Source organism: Pituophis catenifer, unplaced genomic scaffold (genome assembly GCF_029215685.1).
Source record: "Pituophis catenifer annectens isolate HBS135680 unplaced genomic scaffold, rPitCat1.0.hap2 SCAF_2, whole genome shotgun sequence".
NCBI lineage: Eukaryota > Metazoa > Chordata > Lepidosauria > Squamata > Colubridae > Pituophis > Pituophis catenifer.
In genome coordinates, this window is record NW_027256882.1 from 262,463,007 (window position 1) to 262,489,736 (window position 26,730).

At 38.4% G+C, this 26,730-nt stretch overlaps 1 protein-coding gene across 1 annotated transcript in view; it reads left to right on the forward strand.

The window, feature by feature from the left end:
* IQGAP2 (IQ motif containing GTPase activating protein 2) overlaps nt 1-26,730 on the forward strand; it is a 140,759-nt gene that overhangs the window by 59,589 nt on the left and 54,440 nt on the right. Inside the window, exons 3-5 of the mRNA XM_070938821.1 lie at nt 22,977-23,133; nt 24,957-25,034; nt 26,559-26,635. Of these exons, the coding sequence (XP_070794922.1) occupies nt 22,977-23,133; nt 24,957-25,034; nt 26,559-26,635 (312 nt within the window). The remainder of the gene's footprint in view (nt 1-22,976; nt 23,134-24,956; nt 25,035-26,558; nt 26,636-26,730) is intronic.

Here is a 26,730-nt window from a genome sequence, read left to right on the forward strand (position 1 = left end):
TTTCAAATTATTCAAAAATATTCCACCTTATTTAATTTACTATAAATGTAGGTAGTGTTTCCTTGATCTTGTCTTTGTTGTGTGAGACTTGACATCTTTATAGGCATATTTTCAAGTAGCTTTATCATTTTTGTTGCTTGCTTCTGAAGCTATCCTAATCTGCTAATATCCTTCTGGAAATGATACAAATTTATCTTCAAGTGATCTAATAATTACGGAGTACAGAGGATTACAGATTTCATTTGTCTGTGATAATGCTTCTAATGCACCTCAGAAAAGCATTAGTCATTTTAATTCACACTGTCTTAATCAGCTTATTATCAATAACCACAATCAACTCTTTCACCAACATTATGCTTCCCCATCTTACAAATGTGCTGCATATTTTTCCTCCTTTATATTTCTTACTAAAGAACACCTTGTTATTTTCAACCATTTTCCAACCTGTCTAGATAAGATTACAATTTTGTTTTGTCATCTTGTATATTGACTGCACCTCTGAATTTTATATTATCTGCAAATTTAATAAGCAGCCAATCAGCCCCATTCTCCAAATCATTAATAAAAATGTTGAGAAATACTGGCTCCAAGACAGATCTCTGTGGGATCTTACTGTTAAGAGTAAGAATAAGATTGAGAACACACTAAGCGTTTTGACTTCTTAAGAGTATCAAGTCTGCTATCTCAACTATAGAAAAACTAAAACACCACTTCTACTACAATAATGCCATATACCTGATGAAATATATGTAAATTATATTAAAGCAATTGCTGTAGAAATGCATGTATGTATGTGCGCTCAGACATTGAATGTGAATATTAGGTAGCCATTATAATCAGTTCAATGAATGAATATAGTTTAGAAATGCAATTAGGTGAGCAAAATGTAATTTTTCAGAGTCTAACTAGATCACTGGAAAGAAATGTAATTCTGTATATTATTGAGACTTTGTAAAAACTTTATGAAGAGTTAATAATTTTAAAAAAGGGAATTATTAATATTTTAAATACATTAAATAATACAGCTTTGAGGTGTGTATGTGTGTACACAGAGGGAGAGATTTATATAGGTTTTGGGGCAACAATATAGAAGCGTTTTTCCATAGTCTGTCTTCTGTTTCTGCTTTTCATTATTGGTTTTAGTTCCTAGCTTACAGCCCTGGTTTTCCTTTTGGTAGAATATGCATTAACATCTTTTCAGTGGTTATTAATCTCTTTCTTTCATGCAAGATACTGATTGTCCCAGGAATTTGTAAGCTTTATGAGTCTGTTTTACAATAGAGCAGAAGCTTTTTGTAATTTGATCTATAACAAACTGTTCAATTATTAATAGTTGGTAGATATAAATTGTAATGCCGTTTGTGTATTTTAGAACAATGTGAACAAACTATGACTCAAGTCTAGGCTTTTTTCTACCTAAATATCTATGCTAAAATGGACCATGGGAAAAGTGTAAAATACTGATCCAGCTTTCCTTCTTTGTGTAGGAAGGAGTGTGTATCTATATTGTTTTAAACCCAATTCAAATTTAAACCCTAACATGGGAAGCCTTCTAATCGAGCTATCATTAAGAGAATATTTTCATAACATGAATATTACTTTACCACTTTTCTTGGATGACATACAATAAAGGAATTCTTTGTATTGGTAAAAATGATTGTTTGGAAACGTGCAGAATGTTTATAAATCACAGCAAACTTTTAATAATATAGAATAGAATAATAACTTTATTGTCACTTTGAATGTACATTAATCGGCATACATTAAAATAAAATTTTGGAAAACTTAATAATTTTTTTAAAAAAATATATAAAATTTTGTTGCATACAGCTGTCAAAGGATCACCATCTTCAATATACACTGCATAAATATGACTAAATAAATAAATAGAAAATTATGTATATACCCACATATAATATATGACGCAGAGAAACAACACAGTCTAGCTTGGATGTATACATGTGTACATGGTGAATAAAACAATATAAAGAATTATATATGTGTGTGCGTGTGCGCGCATGCACATCACATCTATTCAGTACAAATACTATACTTGTTATGCTTGTTATGTTATCTGCTTTGAGCCTTCCTGATGTAAATTATAAATTAGAGCTGTTCTTCATAGTAGTTTTAATCATAATGTTTATTCTATCTATTTCTTCTTTCCTGACACAACAGAAATAAAATCAATACTAGATCACCTTGTTTTCCTTGCAACATTATACTGGAATTTTCCCCTATGTAGAATTGCTATAACCCATTTATATAGTCTTCCGATTAAATAGATTGTACATAGTTGCTTCTTCTTTATGAATGTTCTCATATGAACATACTTTGTTTATTAGAGACTATATTTTGGAGAGTATTGGAAAACGTTGTTTGTAAAAAACAGTAAAAGCAAATTAAAAATAGTTAGGAAAAAGTTACTTGGAAGTTACTTAGGGAAGGCCAAAGCAGCTAGCATATTATTTGAGAGGTGGGAATTGTGTCATTCTAACTCTGAATATTTTGTCCTCAGTATTATTTCAGGCTCACTAATTCTTTGAGCTTGTTCAAATGCAGGAATAGAAGAATTCATAGATACAACTTGAATCAGAAATACTCCTCTTATGATTATCTTTAAAAGTGTAGTATTCCTTCCTATTTTCCCCAATTCTGCCATCATTGCAGAGTTTATTAGAAAGTTATAGTTATTTAAAACCATATAGAAACTTGTCTACTCTGGTATTTCCATTATGGGATCTAATCTAACCTATTATTACTGTTTTGAAATGCATAAAATGAAAATATCTATTTTGGCTTTCTGAACACATTGAATGCTTCCCTAGCAACTAGAGTAAAAATATTTAATTACAAGCTTTGCACATCTGATAGAGAAAACAGGTGTGCAAATATAAGGCTCCTAATTACTCCCTTTTAAAAAATTTAGATGGCAGTTGTCACTAGTTACTTGGCAAAAGAATTAAAGATTTTGTGCCTTAGAATGATGTAACTATTCAATTGCATGCAGTACTCTCAATTTAGATATACAGGTAATCCTTGACTTACAATAGTTCATTTAGTGACTATTTGAAGTTACGACGACACTGAAAAAAGTGACTTTTGACAATTTTTCACACAGGCGACCATTACAGCATTCCCATGATCAAAATCCAGACCCTTGGCAACTGACCCATATTTATGACGGTTGCAGTGTCTTGGGGACATGCCTTTTGCAACCTTCTGACAACCAAAGTCAATGAGGAAGCCAGATTCACTTCACAATTGTGTTACTCATTTAACAACTGCAGTGATTCACTTAACTGTGGCAAGAAAGGTCGTAAAATGGGGCAAAACTCACCTAAGAAATGTCTCACTTAGCAAAATAAATTTTGGGCTCAATTGTGGTCGTAAATCGAAGACTACCTGTAGAAAAGGAATTGAAAGTTGTGAACTGAAATTTCATCAGTGGCTAATACATCAATTAATGTTAAAAGAAGTTTCAGAGAAGTAATGAAATGTTAGGTCAGTTTTGTTACAATTTTATTTTTCAGCTAATCCTTTAGACCAGATATATGATGAAATGGAGCCACATTTCTAATGATGAAATAAACAATTTTCGGCTCCTGCCTTCATGAGCCAACTCGTTCTGTTGGTTTTTGGTTTTTTACAGAATAGTTCAAAATATTGGACACATTGGTTGGAGTTATATAAACTTACCTTTGTTTCTATTGCCTTGTAAGACTTGTAAGTAAAAAAAAATTTTTACTACATGTCCAGTTAGTTCTTCCTACAAAAGATCATTATAAAAAATTAATGGAAGAAAGGAGGGCTGCAATACTAAGAGATGCACATGTCATATTGAATAGTGATTTCTTAAAACATGACTCAAGTAAACCACAGTTGCTTAGGTCCAATAATTGCATTAACTCATATGTGAAATTGCACAAATTAAAATCATAGTGACTAGATTCATTCAATCTGCTAACCCTTGGCCACAAAATGATGTAGTTTAGTTTAATGTGTGAATGTTGTTATAATGGTAACGCTCAAATTTACAAGCAAAATGTGCTTTTTAATTATGATTTACAGATGCCCATGGGATAAATTCTTCCTTGAAATTTACCTCAGTTCATCACTATGTGACCTTGAGAAAATACTGCAAAACACTAAAGATTAACTTAGCGAATTAGTATTGGGATGCTGGTAAGTGATATGGGTAAAACAATAGTGTATAAAGTTTAAAATGCCGTATTAAGAAACAACCTACATCAGTGATGGCAAACCTTTTTGCCATTGCGTGCCAAAAGTGTGGGGAGCACGGGGGGGGGGTCACACATGCGCATGCCCACACCCATAATTCAATACCCCCCACTCATATGCACGTGACCCCCTCCACGCTCCCTCCGCTTTTGGCACAAGATGGCCCGATGGGCCCAGTAGGCTTCCCAGACTCCAGAGGCTTTCTAAGAGCCTGGGGAGGGCGAAAATGGCCTCTCCCCTCCCGGAGGCCCTCTGTAGGCTGGAAACAGCCTGTTTCCCAACTTCCGGTGGGCCCGGAAGGCATGAAAATCAGCTGGCTGGCCCACACATGTGCGCTGGACTTGAGCTAGGGCAATGTTCAAGTGCCCACAGATATGGCTCTGCGTGCCAGACCTACATTCTTAATTGCATCCTGTACTAGGAAACAGCCTACCTTCTTAATTACGTCATGATAACATTTGATAACATAGCCAGGCATATCTGAGTTTCTGAGATAAAGTCTGTTTAGTCTCTTAACTATTGGATTGCCTAGTCAACTATAGTGGTCCACCACATTTCTATAGCATTCGTTGTGTTAACTGCCATAATTCAGATGTAAGCCTTATTTTTATAGTTTAATTTTTAGTTGTGAGAATAACAGCTTTGGTTGACTTCAGGTAGAAAGACCCAAGATTTAGCTGATGATTTCTACATTTCAACTTCAATTTTTAATTTTTTTAAAAATAATAACCATAACCCTCTCCAACCTGCACTTCTCACACTCCCTTCTTGACCCATGGTGCCCGTCTATAATTTGCCTAACCTGTGTAACTCCTTTTGTATACCACCTACTCCCTTCCCAATCCATGCCAACTGCTTGCATTCCCTCTCTAACCCATGTGGCACTTCTCACATACCCCCATGTCTTCTTCCCAACCTGCATCTCCAAATAATCCCTTATTCCTGTTCCCACCGTTCTGTTTTTGTTTTTTGTTTTTGCCTGCCAGTGGTTATTCTGTTTCTCTGTTTAGGTGAGGAAATATCTCTGAAACAATAACCCAATAGGGCATGAGTTCTCTATTATAATGCTAAAACTCTTGTGTCCATTTGTAACCTTCAAATTTGGAGCACATTTGGGCAAAATTGGAAGATACAGGGCAACAATGATTGAACCAAGGTGACTCAGATGGACTAATTTATACAATGCCGGAACCCAGGGATCTAAAACTCCTGTGGAAATGAAATTTGGGAAACCTGTGGGAAACCTGTGACCACTTCAGTGTAACTGTGCTTTCCAACTAAACTCCCTAGAAATCTTTAGTTTGTGTTGTGCAAAGGAAGCTGCGAGGATCATATCCCCACCCTCTTCCCACCTCCCTCTGATCCCTGCACCCAATTGGCAGGTGACAGGGTTTGACAAGGAAGCAGTGATTGGTTGATTTGGAACCAAGGCTGTGTTTTTTTTTTTATGAAGCTGGTGGCAAAGGAAAGACAAAAGAATGACTTAGATGCCTGCTGCCAAGGAGTGGCAAACTGAGGCCAATTCATGGGTGAATCCTCTTTTTCCCTGGAGAGAGCCAGTCTGGAGTTATACTGGGAAGGGGAACAGGAGTATAATTTTCTTCATAGTCCATGGCCTTTCTGTGCTAGATTTATTTTACTTGTTTACTTACTTTTCTATATCCAGCCTTTATTATTTTTATAAACAACTCAAGGCAGCAAATACACGCAATATTTGCTTCCTATTTGCTCTTCCTATTTTCCCCACAACAACCCTGTGAGTTGAGTTTGCCCAAAGTTACCCAGTCGATTTTCATGGCCAAAGTGGGACTAGAACTCACAGTGTCCTGGTTTCCAGCCTGGTGCCTTAAGCACTAGGCAGAACCAAACTGGTTCTGTTACAACCAAGATGGTAGGCTCAAGTCTTAACTGCTCTCCTGAAACTCAAGAAGGGAGAAGCAGACCAGATCTATGTGGAGAGGAAATTCCAAAAGATGGAAGCAGCAAATGAAAATGTCGCCTCTGAGGTTCTGATAGTAGCTAACATTCCATCTTTTATTCATTTTAGTGTTTCTTTAGAATCAGAGAGTAGGAGTAAATGTTATTTAATTGATAATCATCTAGTCAACATTTCTGGGTTTTGTTGGAAATTTTAAAAAAAATAATTTCATAAACTTTTATTTTCAAATATGCAATTTGTTGTATTTGTAAGTAGAATTACTCTGTTTTTAAATGGTTGAATCACCAAATGTGGCAACATGAAATGGTTGCTATAGTATTCTGAAAGCTACCTGGCATTCTACTGTACCTACAATAAAATCAGCCTAAGGTTATTTAATTTTAGAAATGTTGGCTTCCTTAGAGTTCTTGTTAATATTTTGGAGACCCCGTTGCTGTGGAATTGATTGAAGTAAATAAGGAATATATTTCTTATACATTTGTTCTGATTTCATTTATAAATATATATATAAACTGTACTTTTGTATGTACTTTTAAAAAACATCCCTGGAATACTGTGGTATTGCAAGATTGTTTGGGTCAGAAACAGGTATTTTCTACCATAGTCTTAAATTTATTTCAACAAACTTTATAATAGGAAAATAAAGGATGTATGTATGTGTGCAAGTATATACCCATACCACTAAGATTTTATCAGCTTCATAAGTTCTTTTTTTAGAGAAATGAATCCTATTCATAGGTAAACCACTTTTATGTCCAGAAGCTATGATAAAAGCTAATTGTTTTTCAAAATCTGTACAAGGGTATTGATTCAGTTCTCAAATTCTGCATTAGGTAGATCACATTTTACAGACGCTATATTGGGTTCATCTTCAGAAACATTGGCGGCTGTGAAGCACAACAGACAAGTACTTGAATTTTATGCTTAGGGAGTATTTTCTGATTTATTTATTTTTTTAAATGAAGCTGTAAGATTAGAAGGGTATATATGTATTAATTTAACATGACATGCAGTAGTTGTTAAATTATGAGATTGGAGTTTATTAAGAACTGAATTTCCATTTTCTGAAAAAAATAATGCTTTGTCATTTTGAGATGCGTGCTTATTTTAACACTCAATTATGATTCTTATGCGGTAAGATGACGGAACCCAAATATGAGATGAACATTAGTAATGAACAACATTTTCCAAGCCTAGATACAATGAATGCCTTTTTTCTTTCCTTGAATGCTGTTGCAATACAGCTGGTATTTCTGCTTCATATTTAAACCAAGACCAATGAGTAATGCATCTAGATTAAAATAAGTGTACTTTGTATTTAAGTGTTTCAGATGATGGATTCTTTCCAGATCTTGAAAACCATGAGACTAATAAGAGCCTTGGTGGCGCAGCAGACTAAAGCACTGTTAAGTAACACCAGCTGCCTGCAATTACTGCAAGTTCAAATCTCACCAGGCTCAAGGTTGACTCAGCCTTCCATCCTTTCGAGGTAGGTAAAATGAGGACCCGGTTTGTGGGGGCAATAAGCTGACTTTGTATAAAAAAGAACACCGCTTGGGGGCCCCCGAAAGCCCTACTAAGCAGATATATACAAAAGTATGAAGGCTATTGCTTAACGCATTGTAAGCCGCCCTGAGTCTCCGGAAAATGGCGGCATATAAATCGAACCAATAAATACAGAATGTGCAGCTATATACATTTTGGGGGGGGGGGGGGCGTTGTCTTGAAAATCTGAAAAACTAAACATTTGTCTCTCTCCTGTAACCTGTATTACCAGTCTACTCTTAGTTTACATAGTTTGGAAATTTGTTTAAATTAAACATTTTGAAATCAAAGTTTAATATACTGATTATATTCAATATTGAAAGCATATTTTTCATAACTCAGTTCTAATAAAGTGTAACTGTAATAATGCTGAAAAAATAGTTGTTTTGTAATAATAAAGTCTAGTGAACAGTTCCTATGAAAGATGTGAAATACTTTTGCAATAGATTCTTGAAAGGAATATACAAAATTATAGGAGGAAAATTTTGACTATTTTTACAGTGCTTTGAAGTTTTTGCTGTGCCGAAGTATTTTCCTTGTTCAAGCACCTTAATTTCATTTCATTTTCATTTCATTTTATTAAATTTGTATACCGCCCTACTCCCGAAGGACTCAGGGCGGTGAACAGCCATAAAATAAAACATATAAGTACAAAATTTAAAATAGAGATAAAACAAATTAAATAAATTTGGCTGAACCATATTTAAAACCCCAATAATTTAAAACCAAATTTAAAATTCCCATTTAAAAGAGGAGAAATTTAGGCCAGGCCGGCTTGCTGGAATAGGAATATTTATTCAGCTCATAACCTTACTCCTGGAGAAGTACTGTGGGTTACCTTGAACCATCAGGCAAATAAATCCTTAGTGATAAATCAATCCAAGAAGCAATTATTATTACCATTATTTATTGTTATAGAATGTTCAACAATGCTGCCATTTTTTCTGCAAAAGGATTAATTGTACATCCTATTATTGTCATGATGCTAAAATTGTAATTCTGTGGAAACAAAGTTGTTATTGTGATGTCATTGTATATGTAATCCAATGATCTATATTTATTTTTTAGATTGGAAATTTGTTTAATAAATAGATATGTAACAAATGTAAAATAGGTTAGGTATCTTTCTTGTCCAATTTCTTGAACAACCTTGAACCGTTTGGGAGTTTATTTCCCTTATATTATCAGAAACTTGTTTTTTAAAAAGCATAGATCACTTAATTGCTTCTTTTTCACCTATCATATTTGTTCCTCTCGGTTATCAGTAGTTAGGAAAGTTAATGCTTACAATTATTTAATTGTTAAACTATCAAAAATTGTTTTTGCACTATTTAACTTAGTATGGATCATTATATTTTTAATTATAAAAAAACTATTATGTCAATAACAGATTGATTTTATATACTTTCTGGACTGAAGACCATCTGGAAATGTTGGGAAATCACTCTGAGCTAATTAATTTTCTTCTGCTTCTATTCATGTGTACAGATGCCTGTTCTTTATGTGCTTAGTCATATCAAAATCTCATTTTATATCAATTGTATTATTATACTTGAACTAATATTAAAATATAGTTGCACTCGAAAGGGTTTCAGCCAGGGGTGAAATCCAGCAGGTTCTAACAGGTTCTGGAGAACTGGTAGCGGAAATTTTGAGTAGTGCGGAGAACCAGCAAATACTACTTCTGGTTGGCCCCAGAGTGGGGTGGGAATGGAGATTTTGCAATATCCTTCCCCCAGGAGGGGAGGGAATGGAGATTTTGCAATATCCTTCCCCTGCCACGCCCACCAAGCCACGCCCACAGAACTGGTAGAGAAAAAATTTGGATTTCACCCCTGGTTTCAGCCATAAGAAGATTGCCAAGTAATATTATACAGCCAGTCATGTTTGATATAAGTATATAGTTATAATTAAACCCAGACATATAAAAACTGACCTTGCAAAATGCATAACAGAGACTGTAATCTCTGTTTCAGTTTTTATGCTCAATTTATGCTTTAATGTGTAATTATTTCCCAGCATGATTAACTCATCTGATTTGCCATTCTGATCCATGCGTAAGGTAGACCAGAACACTATGAAGATGAGAAAGAAATTTTAAATTAGCTTTGTTCCTTTGTAGTCGACTTTCCAGAAAAAATCCATTTGGACTATATTGTAGAATCTGGCCCCAATACTTCAGGATGAATGAATTCTAACCTTATACTGTGTACATCTGCATGGGAGATTTTGTTTTTGGAAAAATTCCCAAAGTTGTATGGCAAAAGGCCAAAACAGATTATATTAATGCTGTACTGTGCTCTGGAACTGATGGACTAGAAAGTCAGCTTGTGGGTTTTTGATTGCTTGCTTCTACCAAGTAACAGAAGAACAATAAAATAAAAATGTAGAAAGTTTGCATTATACTATGTAACTTAACTAGTCGGGTCTAGGGAATTTTATTTATTATTGTAGATATTTAGTTTTAGCCCTAGGCTTAGCATGGCTAAATTTAGTAAGAACTAGATCTTTACATTGGGACATTTTTGAGGAAAACAGTATTATTTTTGGGCTGTGATGTGGTTTCAAAGCCAGTCAGAGTGGTTGGTTCACACTGGCCGTGTTTGTACTTCAGGCATAACTCAGTTGAACAATAGCTCAATACAGTAAAATCTTATGGAGGTTCTGGCACTACTCCCAACCAGTTTTTTCCAGGAAGCACCTGGTATCCCATGAACTCTTGAACCAGGATAGTGCTGGCTAGGCTTTATAGCCTCATTAATTGCTGTCCCATTGATTTGGTAGGCAGCAATGAGATGGAAAGAAAACTAGGGCAAACAAACAGGTATTTTAAATCTGATTCATAAAAAAAAAAAAAAAAACAACCCACAGCTCTTGTTTGCGCTATCTTCCTGATTGGCATTTTTTCCAGCAATCCACCATCCCCTAATCCCACTGGAGAATATTCTCTCTGCCAGCCTGTCTTCCAACATGATGTAGAAGGCATCAAATTTGTTGCCAGAGGAAGCGCTTCTTCCTCAGAACTCTACCTGTCTGTTCATTTCCCCCAGGAGAAGAAAGAGTCTCACGATTCGTATAAAGGAAACAAAGCCATTAGTAAGATAGAAAAGCAGTAGCAAAGTAGACTACTCTTCCCAGCCATAACAAACCCCAAAGGGAGCATAAATAATTAGGAAACAGGAGCAAGAGGAAATGCACCCATACAGTAAATCAGTAATTCACATGGCATCCAGGGTGCAAAGCCTGCACTAGAAATCTCTGGAAAACAATACAGCAGACATGAAATCCTTCCCTCACCAACTCTGCTGGGGTTCCCAAGAATATTACTAGTTTGTTCACATTTGGTTTCTTTACATTTGGAAGAGTAAATAATTTTGGAGATTAGGGTTCAAAAACCCTGATGACTTTTTTTTTTCTCATTCAGAAACATTATTGGTTGTAAATGCAGGATGACTCAAGAAGATTGATAAGGAGGTGGATAAGGCAGCGTGGGTTGCCTCTTGTGGTTGGTATTAAAGAGATATGTTCAATATCTACAAAGAATTGGGGTATTTTGAAATAGAGAGTAGGGTTTTCTGCAGCCTAAACTCTTTTTTTCTTTAAAAAAAAAAAAGGGGAAGATTGAGCTCCTGAATACCATAATCTACCTTTGACTGGAATGTATGGGCAGAACAAGACTGAATAAAACAGGACTGTTAATGGTTAAAGTTCTTCTTGATACCTCATGATCTAGTTAAGCACAGAACAACATTGCCTATATGAAAAATTGCTTTGATTGTGGAAATAGCTTGCTCACACTGGATTTCAATATTAGCTGAGGCTGATGGGAAGTTAGAAATGCTGTAAGTCTACAACATCTACATATCTAAATAACAGAAAGCCAGGCTACCTATTTTGTAAGTAAAAAACTAGTGGATTTTCTTTCTTCCTTTCAGAAACTCTCCAGATTTCTGAAATTACTTGTTTGTCATGGGACAAGTTCACACTTGAAAATGGGTTTCAGTGTTAGTTCTTTCCCTAATGTTTGCCACTTTCCTTTAAACCTTGGAGGCTTTTATTTATTCATTCAATTTGTACAACCTCCCATGTTACCTATATGATTCGGGGTGGCTCACAGAAATTAAGAACAAGAACAATATAAATAAAAACAAACATACAACCCATCTTAAAACTAACATTAAAAACTCAATTCAACATAAACAAACACAGTATTGAGATGCCAAAGGCTCACCACTATTGCCAGACCCTCAAATCTGGTGGGACAGCCATTTTTCAGGCCACAGTTAAAAGACCAGAAGCATAGGGGCCAATAGAGGTTCTATGAGAATGATGTTCCAAAAGGTGGGCACCACACTAGAAAGGCTCTTTTTTCTAGTGGCATCCAGTGCACTTGGTGAAGCAGAGGTGTAATATGACTGCTTGAAGAATACTTGTGCTGCCATATTTTGCACCAGCTATAGCCTCCAGAATGCTCTTCAAGGGCAGACCCATGAAGAGCACATTACAGTGATCCATTCATGAGATAACCAGGGTATGAATGACTTAAGTGAGTTTTAAACTTAGTCATAATGAAAACAATGAAGATTTGAATTTATGTAAATAATAGTAATCAACTGGATTGACATGGCAAATATTGAAATAGAATGATTTCACATGAAAATGTAATACAGGTCTCTTGTTATATCTGGTATAAATAATTTTAGAATAGAAAGAATAGAATAGAATAGAATAGAATAGAATAGAATAGAATAGAATAGAATAGAATAGAATAGAATTCTTTATTGACCAAGTGTGATTGGACACACAAGGAATTTGTCTTCGGTGCACATGCTCTCAGTGTAGATAAAAAGAAAAGATACATTCGTCAAGAATCATAAGGTACAACACTTAATGATAGTCATAGGTACAAATAAGCAATCAAATCATACTAGGAAACAATATCAATATAAATCGTAATGATACAAGCAACAAAATTACAGTCATGCATAAGTGGGAAGAGATGGGTGATAGGAACGATGAGAAGACTAATAGTAATAGTAATGCATAATAGTAATAATTTTAGAATTTGGGCTTAGCTCTTAGCTTTGACACTGTCTGCTGTGACATTCTTGCCTTCTTTCTTTACATTTTTCTATCCCCTGGTGTTCCTTGATAAGATCAACATGGTGTGATGTTAAGATAATATGATTATAAGCTCTCTATGCTTACATACAGTAAACCCTCAAATCAGCAGGTAAGAATTTAACAGAGTTCAAATGGTTCAAGAGGGCATGGGTTTTTTGTATAATATATTCCTCTATATATGCATAACGTTCTGCTTCTTATTTGTATCTGTAAATAAAATGTACATTTAATGTGTGTGTAGAATGTGCAAAATATATATGTATATAAAACAATTTGGATTCAATGTATATTTTGTTTTAATAGTTAGGTCACTCTTTTCCCCATTAGTCCATTAAATCAGACACTTCTCTGAAGTAACACAGATTCTGCTGTCAGGTAAATTGTGGAAATAAGAGAGGAATGAGTGGGCAACAGATCAAAGCTGAGGGTTAAATCCTCATGCCTTTGTTGATATAACAATGACTAAAATGAGGCCCAGAATGGATGTAAAAGTATAGTTTTTTTCCAATTTCATTGTAACCTTCCAGAAAATAATTTTACCTAAGCCCAGTCAGATCATGGGGGACCTGTTAGTCACAGACTTTAGCCTGTGTATTTAACGTGGAATCATCAAAATGTTCTTTCTATGCCACTCAGTAGGTGAAATTAGTTACCTATTACTGGAAGTGGAAAAAAATAAAATGATGGCTAGCTGCAACATTGTTCTGTGCAATAAGGTCTGTCTATGACTAAGCCTTTTCAGTTAACCTTTTCTGTTCTTTCGTATAGAGAATATAACACTTAAGTGAAAACAGCACATTTTTTTTCGGGACAATATAAATCTTGAAATAGCAACTTATTTAATATAATTTCTCTCTAAGTAAATACTATTAGGAGATGCCAGGAAAAAAAATCTAAAATTGTAGTCTTTGTTAATCTGTTAGTCTTTGATGGCCAAAAAAACAGGAGTTGGTTAGGATGATTTTCTGACCCTATTTTTTTTTCTTTTTAAAAAACAAACAAACAAACAAATTTGGTAGCAATAGCAATAGCACTTAGACTTATAGTTCGCTTCACAGTGCTTTACAGCCCTCTCTAAGCAGTTTACAGAGTTAGCATACTGCCCCCAAAAATCTGGGTCCTCATTTTACCCACCTCGGAAGGATGGAAGGTTGAATCAACCTTCAGCTGGTGAGACCTGTACTGCCACACTGCTGGCAGCCGGTGATCAGCAGAAGTAGCCTCCAGTACTGCATTCTAACTACTGCGCCACCGTGGCTTTTAGTCTGAAAAACTATTTCTACATTACTTTTTTTTTTTGTTTCAAATACGTACTATTCAATGCTCATCAATTCGTCATAAATCAAGGAAACAGATATCAGCAAGAAAGGTTGAAGACAGAGCATCACTATGATATACAGATAGTCCTTGATTTACGAGCACAGCTGAACCCAGAATTTATGATGCTAAGTGAAAAATTTGTTAAGTGAGTTTTGCTCCATTTTATGACTTTTCTTACCACATTTGTTAAGTCCATCACTGCAGTTGTTAAATTAGTAACACGGTTGTTAAGTGAATCTGACTTTCCCATTGACTTTGCTTGTCAGAAGGTCACAAAAGGTAATCACATGACCCCAGACACTGCAACCGTCATAAATATGAAGCAGTTGTCAAACATCCGAATGTATATCATGTGACCATGGGGATGCTGCAATGGTCATAAGTGTGAAAAATGGTCATAAGTTATTTTTTTCAGTGTCATTGTAACTTTGAATGGTCACTAAATGAATTATTGTAAGTCGAGGACTACCTGTACTCTTTTGGGCTGTTCTCTTACTTTCCACTTTGACTCAATTTTAATGTCAAATCACTGAAATTAGAGTCAGTTATAACATTCTTATACCACATATTAGCCATCTGTTCCACACCTTTTCAAATTCCAATGCCTGGGACCAATTATGAGTAGCTTCTGCAATTGTTGTTCTCTTATCTTCAGAATTGCTGATTCTTTAAGATACTCATTTGAGTCAGATCTTATATCCAGGTTCAGATGGCCTCTTGCTCAAACATTATTGTCTTTTCCTTAATTAAGCTTGACTAGACTGAGGCCAATGGGCCACTGGGCTTCAGAATTTATCCAGTTTCACTGAGCCACACTTACCCGAATGGAATTCATGCTGATGTCTCCAAACCTGATGATTATGATGCCTCCTTACTCTCCATGACATTTCCTTCAACCTCTCCTGATGCTAACATTAAAGATAAAACATCCATTCTCTCTTGGTCTTGAAGATCAGTAGTTTTCTGAAACAGTAGAATCAGTACTCTAGTTAATTCATGATGCTACCACATTATAGTTTTTATTCTAATGTTTCTAGTGTTATTGAAGGCAGCAGGAAAATCCTGGGCGAAGATAACTTCTGTGTCCTCTCTTTACTTTAACCCACTAGTGAAGCATTTCATGAATGATGTAGTGCAGCTTTAGTGTTCCTACTTCTTCACTTCTTCTGATCTGGATCTTCTCCCTTGTTCTCTCAATGTTACAATCTGTCTCTTAAAAATAGACAAAGTCACATATTTCCCATTTTGGCAGTGTGTTAAAACCATAGATTAAAAAGCACAAAAGTATTTGTAAATAAAATGTACAAATTTACACGATCACAAAGAAATTTAAGTAGAAGTCAGCCCAAGCACTTTTGTCAAATGTTTTTATTTAGCTTGAAAAGCAAGCTTTGAAAAATGTTCAGGTCGCTATCAATAACTTGAGTCAATTAATAAACTGATGCTTACATTTTTCAATTAATTTTAGGCTGAATAAAAATGAGTAAATGGTTTTGCATTATTAACATATTGTGGGCTTTATATTTTCCTGAGTTTTTACCTGATTGTCCCATCAGCTCAGAGTAGTATATTCTAGTGGTATGAATATATTTCAATTTTGACTTTGATTTAGTAAGGAAGACAGTGAATAGCTAAAATTATAAGTTGTTGGGATACAGATTTGGAATAATTACTGTTTATAGCTACAGAAGAATTTACTTTAAGAGAAATGGTTGTGCTAACTATTTTCAGAGTGTGTTGTTTCCAAAGGTTTGTTCTTCTGTGTCATACACTTTCAGTCTCCATTACTGTCCAAATGCAAATCAATCTTGCATCACCTTGAAAATGTTATTTTACTAAAATGAGGAGCTTTAGCAGTACTTATACAATGTCTGAAGAGATTGTCTGAGAGTTGTTGGCATGCTATTAAAAACATTCCCACTCATGAAATAATGGCTCATCACAGGTCTGTCTGATGTTTCTTGCTTGTTTTGTATCTAAAACAACGAAATACAGTATTTTTTTGTGGCTATGGACTATACTTTTTGTTTAAAAAATATTTTGAGGCTACTCATAATTGGTCCAAGGCCTGAGTTGCTATTGCTAAAAGAACAGAGCTAATTTTTTTAGCCTATTTTTTTTTATATATTAGGGCAGTGATGGCTAACCTTTTTGCCGTCAACTACCTGATGGGAAGTTAAACATTAAAACGTTAAAACACATACTGCAATTTGTGGCCGGGTCTCGCAAGATCACTATAACGAGATCAACGGCCCCAGGCCAGCCGGAAGAGCCAGGTCTTCACCACTTTCCGAAAGGCCAATAGGGTGGGGGTGATCCGGACTTCAGGAGGTAATTGGTTCCAGAGAGCCAGGGCAGCCACAGAGAAGGCCCTCCCCTGCGGGCCCGCCAGCCGACATTGTTTAGCTGACGGGACCTGGAGGAGACCGACTCTGTGGGATCTTACCGGTCGCTGGGAGCTATGTGGTAGAAGGCGATCTCGAAGATAGCCTGGTCCTGAACCATGTAGGGCTTTAAAGGTAATAACCAATACATGGGACAAGTTCACACTTGAAAATGGGTGTCAGTGTTAGTTCTTTCCCTAATGTTTGCCGCTTTCCTTTAAACCTTGGAGGCGTTTTATTTATTCATTCAATTTGTACAACCTCCCATGTTACCTATATGATTCGGGGTGGCTCACAGAAATTAAGAACAAAAACAATATAAATAAAAACAAACATACAACCCATCTTGAAACTAACATTAAAAACTCAATTCAACATAAACAAACACAGTATTGAGATGCCAAAGGCTCACCACTATTGCCAGACCCTCAAATCTGGTGGGACAGCCATTTTTCAGGCCACAGTTAAAAGACCAGAAGGGTAGGGGCCAATAGAGGTTCTACGAGAATGATGTTCCAAAAGGTGGGCACCACACTAGAAAGGCTCTTTTTTCTAGTGGCATCCAGTGCACTTGGTGAAGCAGAGGTGTAATATGTACTGCTTGAAGAATATTTGTGCTGCCATATTTTGCACCAGCTATAGCCTCCAGAATGCTCTTCAAGGGCAGACCCATGTAGAACACATTACAGTGATCCATTCATGAGATAACCAGGGCATGAATGACTTAAGTGAGTTTTAAACTTAGTCATAATGAAAATAATGAAGATTTGAATTTATGTAAATAATAGTAATCAACTGGATTGACATGGCAAATATTGAAATAGAATGATTTCACATGAAAATGTAATACAGGTCTCTTGTTATATCTGGTACAAATAATTTTAGAATAGAAAGAATAGAATAGAATAGAATAGAATAGAATAGAATAGAATAGAATAGAATAGAATAGAATAATAATAGAATAATAGAATTATTATTAACCTCTTCTGCGCATGCGCAAGATGGTGACTTCCCTGTGACTCCGGTGTTTTGGGGGGGGGGGTGATTATGGCTTCAGGGGGCCTTTGAAGGGCTGAATTTCGATCGCTGCAGCCCTGGCCCAGCTGGAGGAGTGTCGGGGCTCTCTGCTGAGGGGTCTCCGGCTTCTTAGAACGTCCTGGAGGCTCGCGGAGGCTCGCGGCTTGTGGAGACCACAGGACGGCGAGAGCGGCCCGAAGGAGGAGGGGGCGGTGGCAGACCTCCCATGGCGAAGGCGGCAGAGCCAGGAAGACGGCGTCAGTGCCGCGGCGATGGCGGCGGTGCGGCACCCTCATAGGGATCCTCGCCAGCCCAATCCGCCCCCTGGACATGTGCTAGGGTGGTGAGGGGGGTGAGGTGAGGACGGGGAGGCTGGCAACGGCGGCGGCAGCGATGCTGGCGGCGTGGAAATGGCGGCTGCCGGTTCAAGGAAGGGGCCACCGCAGTTTGGTGTGTGGGAGTGTTGGAGATGGTGGCAGCTGCTTACTAGTGGTGTTAGATCTCCTGGGTGATCGTGGGGCGTTGTTTGGCCCTTGGTCGTCCCAGAGGCCTTCATGTTGATCTATGAAGGCTGGGCGAGACGAGCAGCATGATTATAAGGAAGATCTGGAGGGATGGGGGAGAGCTGGACCATGACTGAGGGTTTTCCCCCCCTCTGGCGTTTGTTGCCTTGGCTCTCCTCTTTTCCCTCCCATCATCTCCTGGACTAGGTGTCATCTTGACCTCCCTGGAGTTTTTTGACTGCTATGATCTCCACCGTTGAGCCTGCCCTGGACTATGTGGACTGACCTGATCCCATTCTTTCCCTCCATTGAATGGAGGTTTACATCTGGGGATTCAAGTCTTGGTGGAGTGGGTCTACAGCTGCTGTCTCAACTCCGGTTCTTTGGACGATCGTGGTTGACCAGCCGCCGTGAGAGGGGGGCTGGGTCACCCTTCACCGGTCCGAAACAGCATTCTTACTCCTGCCATTGCCGTGAGAGGGCAATGAGGTCCTATGTGTCCCATTGGAATTCTATTGAAGCCTGGCATTCACTCCTCTTGACTGTGATAACATCAAACTGTCCCCTGGCTATTGGCCATGGATTATCACCTCCCCTTGATGTCCAGATGTACTCGGTGAATGACCTTCGTGCCCTGCGAGATTCCCCCCTCTCGCAGGTTTGGCCCTCTTCGTTATTGAGGGCCTATCTTGATGATGGGCGTTGGAGCCCCGAGAGATGGCATGCAGCAAAGAAGAGTTTGAGGGGTTTTTTAAGTGGGTTTTTTAGTGGGTTTTTAACAAAAATTTTAAGGGGTTCGGGGGGGATTAGGGTGGGTTCTGGGGGAAATCCACCGGGTTCAAGACCAGCCTTAGCGAAGGGCTGCGACATTAGGGACGGGGGTCGGAGGTCGGGGAGGGGGTTGGAGTTCGATTTGAAGAGGGCTGTTCCATCAGCATAGTGAGTGGGATGGGCAGATATGGCGGAAGCTGGGGACCACATCATGTTCGGGGAATGCGCACTCGCTATCTTAGAGCGATTGCACACTGCGGTCCCCAATGCTTTTCTCGTTCCCCAGGCTGTCCAGATTCTCAGGGCCAGAGCCTCCGGCTGATGTTATGCAATGCCAGGTCCGTTGTTAATAAAGCCCCCCTCATTCACGATCTTATTCAGGAGGGGGAGGCAGACCTAGTGGGCATTACAGAGACCTGGTTGGGCCAGGAGGGGGGAGTTCCCCTCGTGGATATATGCCCACCAGGCTTCCGTGCATTTCATCAGCCGAGGGCTCAGGGCAGGGGCGGGGGGGGTGGCGGTTATTATAAAGGAAGGTCTGGATCCAAGGGAGACCACTGTTCCACAGATAGCCGGATGTGAGTCCCTCTTTGTGAAGTGGGGTTGTGGAGTACAGATGGGCTTGTTGGTCACGTACCTGGCTCCCTGCCACGTGGCAACGGCCCTGCCCGAGCTGCTTAACGTTATAGCCGAGGTGGCGGTGGACACCCCCAGACTTCTTGTTATGGGGGATTTCAACCTGCCATCTATCGGTGAAACGTCTGAGGTGGCTCGAGAGTTCATGGCTTCCATGACGGCCATGGACCTTACTCAGTTAATTCATGACCCCACTCACACAGGGGGACACACTCTGGACTTAGTTTTTGTCTCTGGTCAGTGGTTGAGTGGCCTTGATATAGGGGATATAGCCATCGAACCCTTGTCATGGTCTGACCACTCACTCCTTCGACTGGACTTTCTAACCGCTGCACCCCGCCGCAGGGAGGCAGGACCGACCAGGTGGTTCCGCCCCAGGCGCCTGATGGACCCTGATAGGTTCCAGATGGAGCTTGGGCCATTTCCTGAGACTCTGGCTCATGACTCGGCTGAAGACCTGGTGGCCGCCTGGGATAGTGCGGCTGCCGGGGCCTTGGACCGTGTCGTGCCTTTGCGGCCTCTGACCCGGCACCGAACTCACCTAGCTCCTTGGTTCTCCGAGGAGCTTAGGGAGATGAAGCGCCGGAAAAGACGCCTGGAGAGTAGTTGGAGGACCAGCCGCTCCGAATCCGACCGAACACTGGTGAGGTCTCATATTAAGACCTACCTAGTGGCGATAAAAGCGGCGAAATCTAGCTATTTTGCCGCTCTTATCGCGTCATCAGATAATCGCCCGGCCGCCCTGTTTAGGGTGACTCGCTCCCTCCTCCATCTGGAAGTGCGGGATGACCCCTTGCAGGGCCGAGTTGAGGACTTTGTGCAGTATCTGTATGACAAAATCGCTCAGATTCGGGATGGGCTGGCCTCTGACTGGGTATGTCCGGACGGGATGACTGAGGCAGGTCTTGAGAGTGTTATCTGGGGGGAGTTCGATCATGTAGCTCCCGAGGACATGGACAGGGTCCTGGGACGGCTGAACGCAACCACATATTTATTGGACCCTCCTGGTTGGTACTGCCTTCCCGGAAGGTGACACGAGGCTGGCTCCAGAAGATGGTTAACGCTTCTTTGAGTGAGGGGGTCCTGCCGGCCGCTTTGAAAGAAGCAGTTGTGAGGCCCCTCCTCAAGAAGCCCTCTCTGGATCCGGCTGTTTTGGCTAACTATTGTCCAGTCTCCAACCTTTGCTTCGTTGCGAAGGTTGTTGAGAGTGTGGTGGCGCAACAGCTTCCCCGGTACCTGGATGAAGCTGTCGATCTAGACCTGCTCCAGTCCGGCTTCCGGCCTGGGCACAGCACGGAAACGGCATTGGTCGCATTGGTGGATGATCTCTGAAGGGCTCGGGATAGGGGTTGCTCCTCTATCCTGGTCCTGTTAGACCTCTCAGCGGCTTTTGATACCATCGACCATAGTATCATGTTGCACCGGTTGGCGGGGTTGGGGGTGGGGGGCACCGTTTTGCGGTGGTTCTCCTCCTACCTCTCTGACCGGTCGCAATCTGTGTTGACAGGGGGGCAGCGGTCGACCCCAAGGCACCTTGCTTGTGGGGTGCCACAAGGGTCGGTCCTCTCGCCCTTTCTGTTCAACATTTATGTAAAGCCGCTGGGTGAGATCATCCGTGGCTTCGGGGTGGAGTTCCATCAGTACGCTGATGACACCCAGCTGTACATCTCCACCCCAGGCCACCCCAACGATGCCCTTGAAGTGATGTCCCAGTGCCTGGAGGCCGTGCGGGCCTGGATGGGGAGAAACAGGCTCTGACTCAACCCCTCCAAGACCGAGTGGCTGTGGCTTCCGGCGTCCCGATATAGCCAGCTGACGCCCCCAAGGAGAGGGCTCGTAACTTGGGCGTCCTCCTGGACGCACGGCTGTCTTTAGAAGATCATTTGACGGCCGTGGCCAGGGGGGCTTTTTATCAGGTCCGCCTGATACGCCAGTTACGCCCCTTTCTAGATCAGGACTCCCTACGCACAGTCACTCAGGCACTCGTCACTTCCCGCCTGGACTACTGCAACGCTCTCTACATGGGACTCCCCCTGGGGTGCACCCGGAGGCTTCAGCTGGTCCAGAACGCGGCCGCGCGGGGGATTATGGGGGTGACGCGCTCCCATGTAACACGTCTCCTGCGCGAGCTGCACTGGCTCCCGGTGGTTTTCCAGGTGCGCTTCAAGGTGTTGGTGACCACCTTTAAAGCGCTCCATTGCTTAGGGCCGGGGTACTTACGAGACCACCTTCTGCCACCAATAGCCTCCCACCGGCCAGTACGCTCGCACAGAGTGGGCCTCCTCAGGGTGCCGTCTGCCAGACAGTCGGCTGACGACTCCCAGGGGGAGAGCCTTCTCTGTGGCGGCGCCCACCCTCTGGAACAACCTCCCCCCCGAGATACGTACAATAACAGACCTCCGGATTTTTCGTCGGGCCCTGAAAACCCATTTATTTCAACTAGCTGGGCTGGCTTGAGTTAAATTTTAAATTGATTTTAAATTGGGTTGTTTTAATTTACGGCCAAAATATTTAATTATTTTAAACTGCTTTTAATTTTTGTATGTATTGTTTTTTACTTTGGCTGTTCACCGCCCTGAGTCCTATTTGGAGAAGGGCGGTATAGAAATAAGAACAAATAAATAAATAAATAAATAAATATTTTTTCAGTCCTCTGGGTTGTCCTTTTGTGCATATGGACTACTCAGAGGGCTGAAAAAGTTATTTTTGACCGGTCCTTGCACTTTTGACCGGTCCTCGCACTTACAACTGTCCTCACATTTTACGTTTTGCACCCTATCTTGTAACCATGGTGAAGAGAAGCAGTTGTGAAATGAGTGACACGGTTGTTAAGAATGCTGCAACGGGCATAAATGTGAGGATGGTTATAAGTGTGAGGACCAGTCAAAAGTGCGAGGACCGGTCAGAAATGACTTTTTTCAGCCCTCTGAGTAGTCCCTATACACATAGCCATGGCTACCCGGTCACATGACCACCAAGCCACGGCCACCCAAATAAGCCACGCCCACAGAACCGGTTGATAAAAAAATTGAATCCCACCACTGGTTAGATTAGTTCAGTTAAATGAAATACCATCAATAGAAATATCCTCAATATGTTCAGTAAATGTCCTCTTGTGGTTTATTAAAAATTGTTTGGAGAAAGCCTGAACACCATATCCATGATTTTGAAGTAGGTCACAGGCTAAAAGGCGCTTCTCTGAATCATGGCTAGCTTGTTGAATTACAAAAAGAATCTAAAGCAGGACTCACCAACCTTTCGGACCTCAGGGATCACTAAATTCATAATTTTAAATCCCACGGACCACTAATATGATTTTTTTAAAGATAAATAGTATTTAGTGCAATATAAAAATGCAAATAAGTTTTCTGCAGACCACCAAAAGTTTCTCATGGACCACCAGTAGTCCACGGACCACCAGTTGGTGACTACTGATCTAAAGCATTATGTTATAATAAAGCTGCAACTGTTATGTAGGAATATTTGTTTTCACAGGTGGATGGAAGTCTGTCTAGATGAAGAGTTACCACCTACTACTGAACTGGAAGAAGGTTTAAGGAATGGTGTTTACCTTGCCAAATTAGCTAAGTTTTTTGCACCAAAGCTGATCTCTGATAGGAAGATCTATGATGTGGAACAAACACGTTACAAGGTAAAATTTACATACAGGAAGTCCTTGATTTATGACCACAGTTGGGACCAGAATTTCCTTTGTTAAATTAGTCATGCCTCATTTTATGACCTTTTTTGCCAGAGTTGTTAAGTGAGTCATTACAATTGGTAAATGAATCATACAGTCATTAATCAAATTTGTTTTCCCCCATAGATTTTGCTTATTGGAAGCCGGCTGGTCAGATACAAATGGAGATCACATAATCCTGAAATGCTGCAATCATCATAAATACATGCCAGTTGCCAAGTGCCCAAATTTTGATCATATGACATGACAGTTTTAAGTTCAAAGATTGGTTCTGAGTCACTATTTTCAGTGCTGTTGTAACTTCAAACTGTCACTAAACATATGATTCTAAATTGAGGACTACCTGTATAAGATTTGAGTACTACATAGAAAAATTTCTAGTAACGTTTGATATTTATACTGTAGCAGCATGTACCATAATTAAGATTATAATAAGTTCTTTTTATGTCCCAGGATTAGGTTTGGCACCAAAAGCAATTGTCAGGATTAAAACCCTGTTAAGTTTAATATTTTTGCTATTTGTTCCTCTAGAAACATAAAGCTTTAAATTCTTAGAAAGAGCATACTTAATAGGTTTGTGGAACTGATGCAATATTTTTATTTTTTCTAATATACTATTCTGCTCCCAAACCGCTTCAAGTTTTATTTTGACTGGTTGGAAATGATGGAGGTTCTTTTTTTTTTTTTTCATTTTTGTTATCTTTATTCTCTAATGATTACAATAATTTTTTTAAGGAAAAAGTTTTTAATTTAAAAGAAAATTAATTTTAATTTTAAATTAAAAATCTAAGATTGTTTGCTAATCAATGTGTGGTAGCTTGCTTGAGTGGCATGGTTTAATCTGTGTCTCTGGATTATCTGCATAATTTTTATAAAAACATTAAATTATAAAGCCATGGATAATTTCTTTTAAGAATTCCTCTCTAGAACTGATATTGATCTACTTAATTCAGATTTTGCTTTTTAAAAAAAATAGGGTTAAACTAAATTTGAAGCAAATTAGAATTTCTGCATAAATAAATTAATTACTATATATCTTCATTATTTTTAGAAATAATTTATGTATATTTTGTATCTTATTTGAGTATTGAAAATTGAGAGATCAGGGAAATAGAAAAATCTTAACCTTTTAATTTGCTAACCACTCTAAAATATTGGTTTTGTTTTGGTTAAGGAAAACCTTCAAGGAATCTTTGAACAGTTTCCTTGACTCATAGAATGCAATAAACAAAAAACAAAAAATACCCATGGCATCTAAGTGAGTGTGTGTGTGTGTGTTGTGTTGTGTTGTGTTGTGTTGTGTTTATGTAGAATGCAGGCAGTCCTCGTTTAATGATTGCATTGTTTAGTGACCATTCAATTACAATAGTGATTAAAAATGTAACTGTATGACCAGTCCTTGCTTTTACACCCTTTGGTGATCTGTAAAGCAAATGAAAGCTGAAGTAAGATCATAAGTGTAGTCAGTGGTTTCATTTAGAGACCTCTTTGTTTAATAACCAAATAGACAGTCCCAATTGTGATTGCTAAACAAGAACTACCTGCAAAGTATAGCTCAGAGTTATTTGTTGACAAGAAAGCATGTCAAGTGCTTTTTATGTCAAGTAATAGTTTTATATTTTAAGCTATTTTTAAGCTTCTTTTTTTAAAAAGAATCTTGTTTAAATGCAATTTAAATTTCATGTACAAGATATAGGCATTTAAAAATTTTTGTGTGCTCAGGGAAAATAAGTAAACCTTTTTGTTTCTGTCTCTTTTTTTCTTTCTTGCATTAGCGTTCAGGTCTACATTTCCGACATACTGATAATACAGTACAGTGGTTACGGGCAATGGAATCCATTGGCCTCCCAAAGGTAAGCATTTGAAAACTAAATACTGTGTAGCCTGGTAAAGTAATTGTTAAAATAAGGAAGTATATTTAAAATAGGATACATATTTGCTTTGTATTAAATACGACCATTGATTCATTTCTAATCTAGACTTATAATAATAGCTAGAAGTCTTGTGAAGCTGTATGTAAATGTGCTAAGGATTGAACTCATATTGCAGATGAAACATTCCCATTCCAGTTAACTATAGTTTTCCAGTAAGGAGTAACTGAATAACCAACATGAAAGAAGGACTCGGTGAAAAAGTTAAAATGGTTGTACTAACAAATCACTGCCTATTTTGTCCAGTACTTTTATAACCTGGAAAAAAAACCCTAGAAACGTTCATTTCTTATGCCTAATTGCAAAAGCAAATGTTGTACTATAGAGTTGTCATTTTTTGAAGAAAAAAAAATACACACCAAGCGATTACTATTTATCTTATATGACATAAAATTCTGCTTAGAATTCTAGTTGGACTTAGAACAAACTCTTAACCATGTCTGACTCCCATGATTAATTCTCTCATTAACTGTTGGTACAATTGTTTGCAATCCATTTTTATATGAGGTACAAATACTAGCCATTTAAATTTGCTAGGACATGTTTAATATAGATGCCAATTTTACATTCTGAAATAGTAGAACAAAGACAAAATGATATTTTGAGCCATGCTATAACTATAATCTTGTATGCATGAATTCCTCCAAGGCAAATTCTAAGAAACAATTTTTATTTCAAAACTATTCAAACAAAATGAAATGTCATTAAAATACATAAACTATATTATATCTAGTCATATTTTGTTAAATATATGACAGAGGTTAAATTTATATATATATATTACTAAGCCAATGGCCCAGTGTACATATCTTGCTAAAGAGAAGAAGAAAATATTCTGTGTGTACTTTAGTGTGAGAACTAAAGCCAGTATCAGTGTATGTTGACTTGTTAACATTCCATATCTTTCAGGTTTTTTTGAAAGAGTTGAGGATGGCATTTTGATTTGAAAAAGTAGGCAGAAATTATTCATCTAGGCCCAGAACCTATTACTGTCATATTTATCTGTGGAATTTTGTGATACTTCTTTGAGTGCAATGGTTAACATAATTAATAGTGATATATTATTCAGATTTATCATTACTTCATTTAAGATGGTTATCTATAGAACAGATACTTTACATTATTAAATACAAATATATATAATACCATATAATATAATAGATTATATGAATTATCACACACAACATAAAGTACAAATATAATGAACTGGATCCTAGAAAATTCAGACTGGAGATTAGTCCTTCATTTTATTTCTGAGTAGTAGTGTATTTGAAAAAGTGTCAAATTATACATTTGACACCAATTCTCCAGTGAGTAAGAATTTGTTTCCTTTATCAAAATGTACTATTGATCCTCTGCTTTAACACATTAGTAGATAAAATCTGAATAATATTAAATATTTGTTAAGTGAAGTGATGCTTGATAATTTGCCTTTTTCATCTTTAGATTTTCTACCCGGAGACCACAGATGTTTATGATAGGAAAAACATACCTAGAATGATATATTGCATTCATGCATTAAGGTAAAATAGATCTATACTAAATTTCTAAGATTTTTTTCATTTCCTCCGTTTAAAAAATTTGCAGCAAAATCTAATTACTTCATAGTTATGAACCA